Here is a 16185-nt window from a genome sequence, read left to right on the forward strand (position 1 = left end):
CTATAAGTAACTCTACTGCACTTATGTCCTCCAAGTGAAGGACAATGCTAAGTGAAATTCCCATTGTTGACGGGGGCAGCGCCCCAGATCAAAGGGAGATTGTGCCACTGCCTCTGGGACGTTTACATTGTCCACATTTAGATTTAAAATAGTGAACCCATCGCTGGACCGGTCCTAGCCAATACCAGAGTAAAAGAGTGCCCTGCGGGTGTGAGGATGCTTCCCCCGCCTCCCCCCCCCCCCTCTCTGTCCATCATGCTACTTAAGAGGTACCCAGCAGTCCCTGCTGTGCTCTAGCCAAATCAGGTCAGCCAGTCAGTTCCTCTTCCTGGTGGGTTTCTCGGGGGCTTCCCCCTCCTCGCCGGGGGCCTGGGGACCAGAGAACGCGTGGTGGTACAGATGCCCGTGATTGGCTGCAGCGTTATACAGCTTATACAACGCCTGGAGAAAGGAGAGGAGAGGAAAGGGGGATCGTAACTATCTGGCCAAGAAGAGGGGGGGCATTTTAAAAAAAAAGAAATGTCGGAATGCTCAAGATCGTTGGTTCTAAATGTGTGCAATATGGCTCTGTACAGGAAACAGTACTTCCTAGGAAACATTTAGCCTTATACAGAACCTGTGAACAACAGGAGAGGAAGAGGGTACATTTCAGACTAACCAATATTGGAATGCTCAAGATAGACAGACGTATTGAAACATACAGTACACCATAGAGATGGAGAAGAAAGAGGACTTATCTTTGTATCTGTGCTATTATGGGAAAAAACTGGTTATATCCATCTGGAGTCCTCTTTCTATCTCTATGGACTACACTGACTGACTGAGAACACAACTCCCCACTCACCTCATTTGTGCTTCCCTGTTGCAAAACATAGAGAAAAACAAAAACAAACACAGTCTTAGACAAATAATAAAATAAATCAAATGTAATATGAATATTTACATGTTTGAAATGTTTCCTTCAGCCCAAACTCTAAAAGACGTACACGTTGTGATTATTCCCAGATTTGTTCAACACAGTAAAATGTGTTGTATGTCGCCACCTAGTGGTTTAGATGCTCTATAACGTATTTATATACTAGTTAAAACTGTGAGGATCCCTGTGGTTTAGGAGTCCTCAAACCTTTAATCACTTTATGGTACACACATCTATATGATAACACACATTTTAATAGAGCGCACGTACGGTGTCCATTTCAGGACATCCTCAGCCTCAAACCTCACCCCTCCTTGAGTCATTCCGTTTCCTTCTTTGAGTCAATCCCCTCAAGAAGGAGTGAGATTTGACTCAATGATGGGTGAGGTATGAGGCTGAGGATGTCCTAAAATGGACACCGTAGCCCTGGCATAAGGTGCTATTTGGGACACAGCACCTACCTGGTCCCAGAGTGCTCCAGCCACCTGGTCGATGACCTGCCCCAGCTCACGGTACTCCCCAGAGTAGCGGATGTAGGCCCAGGTACACAGGGTGATCAGCGTCAGCCCCAGAATCATATTACACACGCTGGCGATGATGTCGACCCCCACGAAGCCCGTGATCCCCGCCGCCACGTACATGATGAAGATGACCACGAACAGCGTGGCCGGGGTACGTGCGGCGTGGAAGATGTTCTTGGAGTCGTTGTGCTTGATGTACTGGACGAACACCTCGTCCACCTGAAACAGGGTTGGTTATTGGGGATCGGTTCCATTTGCCACAGTGCTACTCTAGAAATATGTATTTAGGAGGGGAGGGGAGGGGAGGGGAGGGGGGGTCCCAGACACAGATGTATTTTAGGGGGGGGGGGGGGTCAGTTTGAGCACTACAGCAGAATTATAATTTAAAGGTAATTTCGCGATTGACTCGACATATGTAGTCTTTATTTAATTTATTTCATTGTATTTATATAGGAGACTGATCAGAGAGGCTACCAAGAATCCAATGGCAACTTTGAAAGAGCTACAGGCTTTTATTGACCAAGACTGGTCAAAGTGTGCACGTGACAACAATGTCCCAAGCACTCCATAAACCTGCCATGTAAAGTAGCGTGGCCAGAAGGAAGCCATTACTCGAGGAAGCCGTAGCGTGGCCAGAAGGAAGCCCACCTGGAATCCTGTTTGAGGGATGCAAAGAAATACTCAGGAGATTCTTTAGCCATTTGTGGTCTGATGAAACAAAAACGGAACTTTTTGGCCTAAATGCAAAAGCGTTACGTTTGGCACGAACCCAACATGGCACATCACCGTCCCTACTGTGAAGCATGGTGGTGGCAGCACCACGTTATGGAGAAGTTTCTGATCAGGATAGAACAGAAAATTAATGGAGCAATGTACAGAAAAGTCCTTGAGGAAAAGCTGCTGCCCTCTGCAAGAAAGCTGAAACTGGGATGGAAGTTCACCTTTCAGCATGTAATTACTGCCAACGGTGCTTCCACCAAGTATTAACTCAGAGGGGGGTGGAGACCTATCCCAACAGACTCACAGCTGTAATTACTGCCAACGGTGCTTCCACCAAGTATTAACTCAGACCTTTCCAACTATGATATTTCAGTTTTGTATTTTTTATATAATTTTTCACAATTAAAACAAAAATCCCCTTTAAAGTGTAGAGTATGGTGTGTAGATAAGTGAGGAAAATCCTTCTATAAATGCACTGAGGCACCGACAACAAAATATGAAAAAAAGTTAAAGGGGGTGTGTAGACATTATATAGGTACTGTATGTATTCCGATAGGTTGTTGTCATTACATGCCGCAAAAAAAGGGTGGGTGACTATATCGGAGGTGAGTTGGACTCGCAGGTAGCACCCAACTTCCAATTTATTGGGCTAATGGTTAAGAAACACGTTGGTTTCCCGAGCGAGAGACAGGGGGTTCAGATCCCACCTGTGACATACCTCTCCCTCCAGCTGGTTGGTTTCCCGAGCGAGAGACAGGGGGTTCAGATCCCACCTGTGACATACCTCTCCCTCCAGCTGTAGCAGGTAGCGTCGGCTGAACTCCTCCCCTCCCATCTTCTTGACCCCCCGGAACACCTGGAGGGCTTCCTCTCTGATGTCACTGTGTCTGGCCTGGAGCTCTGCTGGGGCCAGGAAGGGCCGGTCCCCACCACACACCTGGGGAGAGAGGGGGAGGAATGGAGGGGGGAGAGGGGGAGGAGAAAGAGGAGGAGGAGGGGGGGGGTGAAATTGAGCATTCACTCTTCAGGAGAATGACTACAGTACAGGGGGACACAACAGTAGGTCTCAGGAAGGCATTAGAATTGGAGATAAGCCCGGATAGGTCCGTAACAGAACACAGCTCTGTCTTTTGTCACCTGCTCCATCTTCTTGTTATACAGGTCCCTGGCTGCTGCCACCGCCGCGAGGTTGTTGGCCTCTGCTGTGGCCTGAGGAACAACACACAGCACATGTTATATTCATCAGGTGATGCATTATAATGACGGCAGAAAGATAAACACAAGACACTGTGTACCTGCAACATGGATTTTGGGTGTGGCAGCTCCTCCCCCTGGTAGATTTTGATGTATGCCTGGGGGGGGTGGGGTGGGGAGGGGGGGGAGGGGGGGAATCGTCATCTACAAACACCAACATTACTTAACAACATTTCAATATCATTATTTTCACTGGGTGGTTGAAGCATTCACTACACTGAAACTGGTACCTCGATGCACATTGTTTAACCATACCAAATTCAAGTAGCCTGGTGCCAGATCTGTTTGTGCCGTCTTGTTAACTCCTGACAACAACAATAGGACTTGGCAAGACAGCACAAACAGATCTGAAAACCAGGCTAAAATCTAAGGCTCAGACCTTGAAGTACTCCAGCAGGCCTCTGCAGGTGATGTTGCTGCCGTTGATCTCCTTGACATCCAGGTTCTTGGGACTCAGCAGCCACGGGACCAGGATCTGCAGGTTGTTGACGAACTCGCGGTCGATCTCTAAACACAGGTCAGGGAGAAGTGAGATTAGGAGAATGGTAGGGTAGTTATGTAACCGGTCCTGCCTCGAGCTGGGCGTGAACCAGCGACCCTCTGCACACAGGTCAGGGAGAGGCAACATTAGCTGAAGAGGAGGGCTATACAAAAACACACTTCTTGTCATGCTGTGAACATTTCAGAATTCATATGAAATTTCATCAAAGGAACATCTTACTTGAGTGTGCTTTAAATTCATCAATGGGATTAGTCTGTTGTCATCCCAAGGTGTGTCTGTAAGTCGCTTTGGATAAAAGCGTCTGCTAAATGGCTTATTATTATTATTATTATTTGTTTTAAGACCACCAAGATGCCAAAATATGTATTGTACCTTTGAGTCTGCCGTCGAAGTTGGGGTTGGTGGCCACTTTCAGTCCGGGGTGGGGCATCAGGAAGCAGGAGATATTGGTGAAGCAGGAGTGGATGTGTTTACGAACGTTCTGCAGCTCCTCGTGCTGGTTCTCTGAGATCTAGAACACAGAACCACAGACACACGCTCAGTTGGTAACAGGGTACTGCTACCAATGCCAAGGTCATGGGTTCAATTCCCGCAGGGGATTACAGGGATCTGTATGTTTGTTTGGATTAAAGTGTCTTCTTATATTAGTATTATTATTAGTATTATTATTATATCTAACATGATCATGTCGCATAAATAGCAGCCTTTTGGTTTCAATTAACGACACTGTGTTAATATAACTCTTCTTGTTGTTGTCATCTTTATATGAACCATTATAATCATTGTTCATCTGTGACCTCTGACCTTGAGTCTCTTCTCCAGGAACTTCATGCCTCCTTCCTGTCCGTAGCCAAACTCGTAGGGAAAACTCCAGTCCCGGACCAGGAATATCATGGACTGGAACAATACAGACATGGGTTCACTAAGTTACGGTGCAGTGGCAAACCATTAGCAAGGAAAGTCTCTAACAGCAAGAAGCTACCAAAGTAAATAGGACCTAAATAGTTCCTGCTCTGGTGAATCAGCCTCATTAAACCAGTCTGAGTTAAACCAGCCTTCTGGTAAACTGAATCAGCCTTGTTAAACCAGTCGGAGTTAAACCAGCCTTCTGGTAAACTGAATCAGCCTCATTAAACCAGTCGGACTTAAACCAGCCTTCTGGTAAACTGAATCAGCCTCGTTAAACCAGTCTTCTGGTAAACTGAATCAGCCTCGTTAAACCAGCTTGAGTTAAACCAGTCTTCTGGTAAACTGAATGAGCCTCATTAAACCAGCATTCTGGTAAACTGAATCAACCTCATTAAACCAGCATTCTGGTAAACTGAATCAGCCTCATTAAACCAGCATTCTGGTAAACTGAATCAACCTCATTAAACCAGCATTCTGGTAAACTGAATCAGCCTCGTTAAACCAGCTTGAGTTAAACCAGTCTTCTGATAAACTGAATCAGCCTCATTAAACCAGCATTCTGGTAAACTGAATCAACCTCATTAAACCAGCCTTCTGGTAAACTGAATCAGCCTCATTAAACCAGCCTTCTGGTAAACTGAATCAGCCTCATTAAACCAGCATTCTGGTAAACTGAATCAACCTCATTAAACCAGCATTCTGGTAAACTGAATCAACCTCATTAAACCAGCATTCTGGTAAACTGAATCAACCTCATTAAACCAGAATTCTGGTAAACTGAATCAACCTCATTAAACCAGCATTCTGGTAAACTGAATCAACCTCATTAAACCAGCCTTCTGGTAAACTGAATCAACCTCATTAAACCAGCATTCTGGTAAACTGGATAAGCCTTGTTAAACCAGCCTTCCGGTGAACTGAATCAGCCTCGTTAAACCAGCCTGCTCTCGCGAGCTCACATTCTGTTTCACGAACGTCAGTGCAGTGGTCAGCCTGAAACTCAATAACAGAAAGGGGAGCGTGTCCTACCTGGAATGGTTTAAGGAACGTCTCCTCCATGGCTAGTCTGCCATACTCAGTGAAGAGCTACAAACGCCACGAAGAGACAGGACAAGACATAAATATTCTATATTGATCAGGAGTTTAAAGTAGAGTGCATTTGTTTAGAGAAACAGTCATCATCTATCTGAGTGTCTCCACAGTGAAATACCTCAGTCATACTGTAGGTGATGTAATCAATCCGTCTACTTACCTGCAAGTGTTGAAGATCATCCTCCTGCACATTCTGGGAGATGTTGTACACCTGCGAAACAAGAACACGTTTCTACTCCAACATGTTTTGGCACAGAAGGTCTACCATTGTCAAGGTCTCCAAGCAATGTCATTATTTATGTTCAAAGACAGTGGGGTCGTTAGGGCCAAAACCACTGTACCTGTTAAGACAGCGGGGTCGTTAGGGCCAAAACCACTGTACCTGTTAAGACAGCGGGGTCGTTAGGGCCAAAGCCACTGTACCTGTTAAGACAGCGGGGTCGTTAGGGCCAAAGCCACTGTACCTGTTAAGACAGCGGGGTCGTTAGGGCCAAAGCCACTGTACCTGTTAAGACAGCGGGGTCGTTAGGGCCAAAGCCACTGTACCTGTTAAGACAGCGGGGTCGTTAGGGCCAAAGCCACTGTACCTGTTAAGACAGCGGGGTCGTTAGGGCCAAAGCCACTGTACCTGTTAAGACAGCGGGGTCGTTAGGGCCAAAGCCACTGTACCTGTTAAGACAGCGGGGTCGTTAGGGCCAAAGCCACTGTACCTGTTAAGACAGCGGGGTCGTTAGGGCCAAAGCCACTGTACCTGTTAAGACAGCGGGGTCGTTAGGGCCAAAGCCACTGTACCTGTTAAGACAGCGGGGTCGTTAGGGCCAAAGCCACTGTACTTGTTAAGACAGCGGGGTCGTTAGGGCCAAAGCCACTGTACCTGTTAAGACAGCGGGGTCGTTAGGGCCAAAGCCACTGTACCTGTTAAGACAGCGGGGTCGTTAGGGCCAAAGCCACTGTACCTGTTAAGACAGCGGGGTCGTTAGGGCCAAAGCCACTGTACCTGTTAAGACAGCGGGGTCGTTAGGGCCAAAGCCACTGTACCTGTTAAGACAGCGGGGTCGTTAGGGCCAAAGCCACTGTACCTGTTAAGACAGCGGGGTCGTTAGGGCCAAAACCACTGTACCTGTTAAGACAGCGGGGTCGTTAGGGCCAAAGCCACTGTACCTGTTAAGACAGCGGGGTCGTTAGGGCCAAAACCACTGTACCTGTTAAGACACGGTCGTTAGGGCCAAAGCCACTGTACCTGTTAAGACAGCGGGGTCGTTAGGGCCAAAGCCACTGTACCTGTTAAGACAGCGGGGTCGTTAGGGCCAAAGCCACTGTCCCTGTTAAGACAGCGGGGTCGTTAGGGCCAAAACCACTGTACCTGTTAAGACAGCGGGTCGTTAGGGCCAAAGCCACTGTACCTGTTAAGACAGCGGGGTCGTTAGGGCCAAAGCCACTGTACCTGTTAAGACAGCGGGGTCGTTAGGGCCAAAGCCACTGTCCCTGTTAAGACAGCGGGGTCGTTAGGGCCAAAACCACTGTACCTGTTAAGACAGCGGGGTCGTTAGGGCCAAAACCACTGTACCTGTTAAGACAGCGGGTCGTTAGGGCCAAAGCCACTGTACCTGTTAAGACAGCGGGTCGTTAGGGCCAAAGCCACTGTACCTGTTAAGACAGCGGGGTCGTTAGGGCCAAAGCCACTGTACCTGTTAAGACAGCGGGGTCGTTAGGGCCAAAGCCACTGTCCCTGTTAAGACAGCGGGGTCGTTAGGGCCAAAACCACTGTACCTGTTAAGACAGCGGGGTCGTTAGGGCCAAAGCCACTGTACCTGTTAAGACAGCGGGGTCGTTAGGGCCAAAGCCACTGTACCTGTTAAGACAGCGGGGTCGTTAGGGCCAAAGCCACTGTCCCTGTTAAGACAGCGGGGTCGTTAGGGCCAAAGCCACTGTACCTGTTAAGACAGCCGGGTCGTTAGGGCCAAAGCCACTGTACCTGTTAAGACAGCCGGGTCGTTAGGGCCAAAGCCACTGTACCTGTTAAGACAGCGGGGTCGTTAGGGCCAAAGCCACTGTACCTGTTAAGACAGCGGGGTCGTTAGGGCCAAAACCACTGTACCTGTTAAGACAGCGGGGTCGTTAGGGCCAAAGCCACTGTACCTGTTAAGACAGCGGGGTCGTTAGGGCCAAAGCCACTGTACCTGTTAAGACAGCGGGGTCGTTAGGGCCAAAGCCACTGTACCTGTTAAGACAGCGGGGTCGTTAGGGCCAAAGCCACTGTACCTGTTAAGACAGCGGGGTCGTTAGGGCCAAAGCCACTGTCCCTGTTAAGACAGCGGGGTCGTTAGGGCCAAAACCACTGTACCTGTTAAGACAGCGGGTCGTTAGGGCCAAAGCCACTGTACCTGTTAAGACAGCGGGGTCGTTAGGGCCAAAGCCACTGTACCTGTTAAGACAGCGGGGTCGTTAGGGCCAAAGCCACTGTCCCTGTTAAGACAGCGGGGTCGTTAGGGCCAAAACCACTGTACCTGTTAAGACAGCGGGGTCGTTAGGGCCAAAACCACTGTACCTGTTAAGACAGCGGGTCGTTAGGGCCAAAGCCACTGTACCTGTTAAGACAGCGGGTCGTTAGGGCCAAAGCCACTGTACCTGTTAAGACAGCGGGGTCGTTAGGGCCAAAGCCACTGTACCTGTTAAGACAGCGGGGTCGTTAGGGCCAAAGCCACTGTCCCTGTTAAGACAGCGGGGTCGTTAGGGCCAAAACCACTGTACCTGTTAAGACAGCGGGGTCGTTAGGGCCAAAGCCACTGTACCTGTTAAGACAGCGGGGTCGTTAGGGCCAAAGCCACTGTACCTGTTAAGACAGCGGGGTCGTTAGGGCCAAAGCCACTGTCCCTGTTAAGACAGCGGGGTCGTTAGGGCCAAAGCCACTGTACCTGTTAAGACAGCCGGGTCGTTAGGGCCAAAGCCACTGTACCTGTTAAGACAGCCGGGTCGTTAGGGCCAAAGCCACTGTACCTGTTAAGACAGCGGGGTCGTTAGGGCCAAAGCCACTGTACCTGTTAAGACAGCGGGGTCGTTAGGGCCAAAACCACTGTACCTGTTAAGACAGCGGGGTCGTTAGGGCCAAAGCCACTGTACCTGTTAAGACAGCGGGGTCGTTAGGGCCAAAGCCACTGTACCTGTTAAGACAGCGGGGTCGTTAGGGCCAAAGCCACTGTACCTGTTAAGACAGCGGGGTCGTTAGGGCCAAAGCCACTGTACCTGTTAAGACAGCGGGGTCGTTAGGGCCAAAGCCACTGTACCTGTTAAGACAGCCGGGTCGTTAGGGCCAAAGCCAATGTACTGTACCTGCATGGAGCTGATCATAGTGCTTAGTGCAAACACAGTGGCTGAATCCCTCAACGTTGACTGGCTGTCAAACGTTCCCTGAGTATCCATCAGTAGAACTGCCACCTGAGGGACGAGACAGGAGAGCATAACTCTTCATTCATCAGTTTAACAGGAGAGCATAATTCTTCATTCATCAGTTTAACAGGAGAACATACCTCTTCATTCATCAGTTTAACAGGAGAGCATAACTCTTCATTCATCAGTTTAACAGGAGAGCATACCTCTTCATTCATCAGTTTAACAGGAGAGCATAACTCTTCATTCATCAGTTTAACAGGAGAGCATAACTCTTCATTCATCAGTTTAACAGGAGAGCATAACTCTTCATTCATCAGTTTAACAGGAGAGCATAACTCTTCATTCATCAGTTTAACAGGAGAGCATAACTCTTCATTCATCAGTGTTAATGTTATTGCAGTTTAACAGGAGAGACAAAACTGAAGATTTACAGTTCATTTCCTGCAATTCTACACATTTTGCCATGGGGCGTAGAGAAAATGTTGCAGTTTTAGACCAAGCTTTCTGCAATTCTACACATTTTGCAATGGGGCGGAGAGAAATATTTGCATGATTACTACAGGTTTAGATAGCTGGCCGCTAGACTAACTTACCAATCTAAAAAATGTAGCTGACATGAGCTAATTAAGTGCCGATCAGTGACTGACAACAAGAGAAAAACTGCTGATGCACACAACCCCATTAAATAAATGGCACCTGGTGTATTCTACTATTCTAACTCTCAACAGTAAGTTGAGACCCCGACTGAGTTCCACTGAGCGGGCCCATCCCTGACTACGATGATCAAAAACGTCTGTAGATATCATAGATTGGGCCTCTAACTGAGGTCGTCATACCGAATTTACCCATAGGGCTCTGGTCAAAAGTAGTGCACTACAGTGCCTTCGGAAAGTATACAGACCCCTTGACTTTTTCCACATTTTGATACGTTACAGCCTTATTCTAAAATTAATTAAATTGTTTTTTCCCCCTCATCAATCTACACGCAATACCCCATAATGACAATGCAAAAACAGTTAAAAAAAAATTAAAATATATATATATATATATATATATATATATATATATATATATATATATTTGCTATTTTATAAAAAAATAAATGAAATATCACATTTACATAAGCATTCAAACCCTTTACTCAGTACTTTGTTGAAGCACCTTTGGCAGCAATTACAGCCTCAAGTCTTCTTGAGTATGACGCTACAAGCTTGGCGCACCTGTATTTGGGGAGTTTCTCCCATTCTTCTCTGCAGATCCTCTCAAGCTCTGTCAGGTTGGATGGGGAGCGTTGCTGCACAGAGATATTTGATCGGGTTCAAGTCCGGGCTCTGGCTGGGCCACTTAAGGACATTCAGAGACTTGTTTCCGAAGCCACTCCTGCGTTGTCTTGGCTGTGTGCTTAGGGTCGTTGTCCTGTTGGAAGGTGAACCTTCGCCCCAGTCAGAGGTCCTGAGCGCTCTGGAGCAGGTTTTCATCAAGGATCTCTCTGTACTTTGCTCCGTTCATCTTTGCCTCGATCCTGACGAGTCTCCCAGTCCCTGCCGCTGAAAAACATCCCCACAGCATGATGCTGCCACCACCATGCTTCACCGTAGGGATGGTGCCAGGTTTCCTCCAGACGTGACGCTTGACATTCAGGCCAAATAGTTTCATCTTGATTTCATCAGACCAGAGAATCTTGTTTCTCATGGTCTGAAAGTCTTTAGGTGCCTTTTGGCAAACTCCAAGTGGGCTGTCATGTGCCTTTTACTGAGGAGTGGTTTCCGTCTGGCCACTCTACCATAAAGGCCTGATTGGTGGAGTGCTGCAGAGATGGTTGTCCTTCTGGAAGGTTCTCCCATCTCCACAGAGGAACTCTGGAGCTCTGTCAGAGTGACCATCGGGTTCTTGGTCACCTCTCTGACTAAGGCCCTTCTTCCCCGATTCCTCAGTTTGGCCGGGCGGCCAGCTCTAGGAAGAGTCTTGGTGGTTCCAAACTTCTTCCATTTAAGAATGATGGAGGCCACTGTGTTCATGGGGACCTTCAATGCTGCAGAAATGTTTTGGTACCCTTCCCCAGATCTGTGCCTCGACACAATCCTGTCTCTGAGCTCTACGGACAATTCCTTCAACCTCATGGCTTGGGTTTTGCTCTGACATGCACTGTCAACTGTGGGACCTTATATAGACAGGTGTGTGCCTTTCCAAATCATCTCCAATCAATGAAATCTACCACAGGTGGACTCCAATCATGTTGTAGAAACATCTCAAGGATGATCAATGGAAACGAGATGCACCTGAGCTCAATTTCGAGTCTCATAGCAAAGGGTCTGAATACTTATGTAAATGTGAGTTTTCATTTTTTATACATTTGCAAAAATTTCTAAAAACCTATTTTCGCTGTGTCATTATGGGGTATTGTGTGCCGATTGCTGAGGATTATTTCATCAATTTTAGAATAAGGCTGTAACGTAACAAAGTGTGGAAAAAGTCAAGGGGTCTGAATACTTTCCGAAGGCACTGTATGTAGGGAATAGGGTGCCGTTTGAGACGCAGTCCCGTGAATACAGGTCAAAGGTGAGGATCTGGTACCTTGCGTCCATCTGGCTTGTCCACCAGAAAGACTTCGCTCCAGATCTGAATGCCTGTGGTCTCCCTCTCAGATCCACCCCTCCAGGAGAATCCTGTCAGAGGCTCCTCTGCCTCCCCCAGCCACTCCTCAGACGCCTGGGGATATAGATTAGATACAGAGAGAAATACAACACAGATCAATGCTTCTTGGACCAATTATTGGCTATTATTAGTCACAAAACCTTAAAACAGTAACACACATCATAACCTCAATCATCACATTATGCCCAATGCAGCACACTGATGCAAAGTTTAATTACAGATGGTCTCTTACATGCTGAGGGATGGGTCGTAGCCGGGTCAAGAGATATGAACACAAAACCAAGAGTGACAGGCGTCACTTAACAGTATCGCTTCCTTCCTCACCAGCTCACACAGAGACTGGATCTCTGGACCTCTGTCTCACAAACACAAGTGACCTCCCTAACATCTTAGCCAACTGCGCCACCAAAAAAGCTAGCATTTCCGCAGCGTGGATGGAGAAATTTCAAGCTGAGGAGAGTGAGGTTACCGATCCCCCATCGGTTACACAAGCATGACCTTTGAACTCACCTGGCTGTACATGTAGCGCAGCATGAAGTCCATGAGGAAGGACTTTCCCTTGCGGAACGCCCCGGCCACAGATATGGCCACCACCTCCCTGTTGTGGACCTCTTCGGCCAATAGGATCCGGCTCAGCGCCGCCTCGTCCAGCTCAAAGGTGTGGTCGTCCTTGACAACAAGCACCTGGATGGGCCGCGCCCTTCCATCAGGCTCCTCCTCCTCTGAGCTCCAGTCGTAGGTGGCTTTGTCTGTGAAGGACCCTGTGACGTGACACGGGAGGAAGAGTACAAATTAAAGAATGTTGCACATCCCATAATGCTTTCACGTGCGTCTGATTTATTAGGGAACCAACGTTTCAGCACCCAATACCTTCCTCAGGGTTAGAGGGGAAATGGGGACAGACTTTACCCAGAGGGAGGAGGAATAAGCTGCAAAGAGGATGATGTCATCAAAGCACACAAAATGGATGATTGACTAGTTTACAGACAAATATACACAGTTTCTATGAATTTTAATTAAAATATGGATATCTCAATAGCTTTTTAGTAAATGACAGGCAATGTTAAAGGCTTGTTAATACCATATGAAAAATGTATGCACTCACTAACTGTAAGTGGCTCTGGATAAGAGCGTCTGCTAAAATGACTAAAATGTACATGTAAATGTAAAACCAGCTATCTACCCGGTGGTTAACAGATCAGTATCATCTCATCACATAAACTGTGTCCCAAATGGCACCCTATTCCCTATATAGACTGGGCCCTGGTCAAAAGTAGTGCACTATATAGGGAATAGGGTGTTATTTGGGACTCCACCATACTGTAGCTGAGCGAGATGTTAAATCCAGTAATGATTCAAGTTAAGCATTGGTTCACTTCAGAACAGAGGATTGCCGCTGAGAGAGAGAGAGAGAGAGAGAGAGAGAGAGAGAGAGAGAGAGAGAGAGAGAGAGAGAGAGAGAGAGAGAGAGAGAGAGAGAGAGAGAGAGAGAGAGAGAGAGAGAGAGAGCTTTGCTTTGCTTTCCTTTCCGGGCAAGCAGTGACTCAGTCTGCCTGCAATCTGTCTGCCTCTCCACAGTCTCCAGAGACCTAATGGCTGTGTAGGCCACAAAATCCTAGCTAGTCTGCTCACAGGGAAAAGACAGAGGGGCACACAGTGACGATATGGTGGCTGTCTGTTTATCGGTGTGTGTGTGGTTGGCAATAGACAACATTGAATCATTTTCTTCCCTTGAAGTAAACTCTTGCGTTAGCAGGCTGTTAACACAGAGAAGAGTTGACAGATAGAACGCCTACTATCTCTCTCAGAGAAAACCAAAGGATATATTTACATTTTACATTTACATTTTAGTCATTTAGCAGACGCTCTTATCCAGAGCCACTTACAGTTGCATACATTATTTTATTTTTCATACTGCCCCCCCCCCCCCCCCCCCCCCCCCGTGGGAATCGAACCCACAACCCTGGCGTTGCAAACACCATGCTCTACCAACTGAGCTACATCCCTATATATCTTATCGCCCACAACACTCCAAGCTCTATTTGTATAAGATGACATAATAACAAACATGGCAAGAGTCATTAAATACAACATTGACTAAGGGAAAGGAAGAGACCATTTTGGGGCATTAAAATGAATGCAGAGTGCAGAACACAGTTAATCATGTAAACAGTCCTGTCCTCCTATGTTTCTCAGGTCTGGACTGGTGCATTTATTTATTCTCACTAACAAAGGCCAAAGCAAAGCAATGATGCCTGTCCTAAAACAACAGGTATCGCCACATCAAGGTATCATCCCAAATGGCACCCTATGATGTAGTGCATTACCTGGTCAAAAGTAGTGCACTATATAGGGAATAGGGTGTAATTTGGGACACAACCCCCAACTTCCAGACTAGCTGCTCCTTGACTTCTGCTACAGAGCAGCTTCAGACATCAGCAGAGTATGGTCTAGGGGTCTACTCTGTAAATGTACTGGGTCAGTGCTCATAGCTGCTCAACTCTCTCTGGTAATAAACAACACCATTCATTTTTACATTTACATTTTAGTCATTTAGCAGACGCTCTTATCCAGAGCGACTTACAGTTAGTGAGTGCATACATTATTTTATCGAACCCACAACCCTGGCGTTGCAAACGCCATGCTCTACCAACTGAGCTACATCCCCTGCCGGCCATTCCCTCCCCTACCCTGGACGACGCTGGGCCAATTGTGCGCGCCGCCCCATGGGTCTCCCGGTCGCGGCCGGCAACGACAGAGCCTGGATTCGAACCAGGATCTCTAGTGGCACAGCTAGCACTGCGATGCAGTGCCTTAGACCACTGCGCCACTCGGGAGCATTCTATGTCACTCTGTAGCTTCCAAACCAGTCATTCTAGCTATCATAATAGGCTACATTATGTTGAATGCCTGACAGCTCTTTGGCATAGACAATATAGCAGGATTCTTTCTATATCTATGACTCTTAGTATGTCTAACGATGATGGTTCATTAGCAAGCTCATTTTTACTATGTGATAACAGACCCAAATGGTATGGCACAATTGGTGTTTATCAAACAGATATGAGATGAACACCAATCAGAAAGCAGAGACATACATACAGTAGCAGAGTGAAATGTAACGGTCAGGATGATGCCATCTGTTTGCCTCAAGTCCACCCATACCCACTTTGGCACCGCCTTGACAGTTATTTCGGTAAGGGCCTAGGCCTGTAAATCAAATCTCGCTAACACTGGTTAATTCTAGCATTGTGTTTGAATTGCTGTCGTTCGTTATTCTGTGCCATAATCATTCTAAAGGGTGCGGGGATGCTCAGACAGACGATCCATTGGCCTGTAGACTAGAGTGAATAGAACAGAATAGAATAGAATAGATGCTTGGCTTGTGTTTATATTAGTTGAGCAGCTGAACGGGGTTTGGTTGTGTCTGGTCCAGGCCAGCGTTTTTGCGACGGTTGAGCATTCAATAGATATAACGGTTTGTTCTGACAACAACATGCAAATTGCAACGACTGCTTCATCATGATTAACGCACAAACATCTGATCAGCTGCATTGCTGAGACTTTCCCTAGCCTAGGCTACATGAAATAGGCTAAATAGCGCACCCATTTTTATGTGCGTCTAGAGAGGACCAATTTAGTCATCTTCATAATTATTAACCACTCACCCCAGCTGTCTCTGTCTTTACGGTTTCTCGCCATGGTGTTGTTCCTTTCTGTTTGACTGTACGTGAGAACCTAAGCGGCTGTCATGTAGACACACACGGGAGCAGCTAAGGGAGGACCTCTTCAAAACCGACACGGAGGAGGATGCTCATCAAAGGGAGGACGCTGAAGCCGACGGGAGTTGGTTGGGTGTGCAGTATTTGTATCAGCCGCCAGGGGGTGCTGTTTCGATGTTTTTCGTTGTTCTGTTTTTCTGGACGTTAGTGGTTACAGTTGCTTGCTCGCTTACATCGCTAGGTGGCGGTAGTTGCACATCATTTATCAGACAGAGAGAGTAATTACGTCTTGATAAAAAAAAAAAAAAAATGCTTTCAATAGCATTTTGATCGATTCAATTATGTTAGTTGTTATTGTTTTCTTGGAATGACGGTAGGTACCCTTTACAGTTGAATGCATGGGGTGACATAAAGTACATTTTCACTAGTTAGTAGCATCTCTTGCCGTCAACAGGAGGAAATGACAACGCCGAGAGCGTTAGGTTGGGGTTCCAGCCAAGCTAC

At 47.2% G+C, this 16185-nt stretch overlaps 1 protein-coding gene across 1 annotated transcript; it reads right to left on the reverse strand.

The window, feature by feature from the left end:
- Positions 1 to 315: 315 nt before the first annotated feature.
- LOC311102468 (atlastin-1-like) lies at positions 316 to 15687 on the reverse strand (the record flags this gene model as incomplete). Its single annotated transcript, XM_084143825.1, has 15 exons — positions 15628 to 15687; positions 12470 to 12720; positions 11879 to 12013; positions 9245 to 9349; positions 6075 to 6125; positions 5852 to 5908; positions 4718 to 4810; positions 4286 to 4424; positions 3791 to 3918; positions 3453 to 3509; positions 3295 to 3366; positions 2942 to 3094; positions 1378 to 1656; positions 845 to 859; positions 316 to 441 (listed from the first exon to the last, which is right to left on the reverse strand). Exons 1-15 carry the CDS (start codon positions 15659 to 15661, stop codon positions 316 to 318), a joined length of 1695 nt encoding a protein of 564 aa, XP_083999951.1. The 5' UTR covers positions 15662 to 15687.
- Between the last annotated feature and the right edge of the window lie 498 nt (positions 15688 to 16185).

The sequence above is a fragment of the Coregonus lavaretus genome (genome assembly GCF_964263955.1).
Source record: "Coregonus lavaretus genome assembly, chromosome: 27".
Lineage (NCBI taxonomy): Eukaryota > Metazoa > Chordata > Actinopteri > Salmoniformes > Salmonidae > Coregonus > Coregonus lavaretus.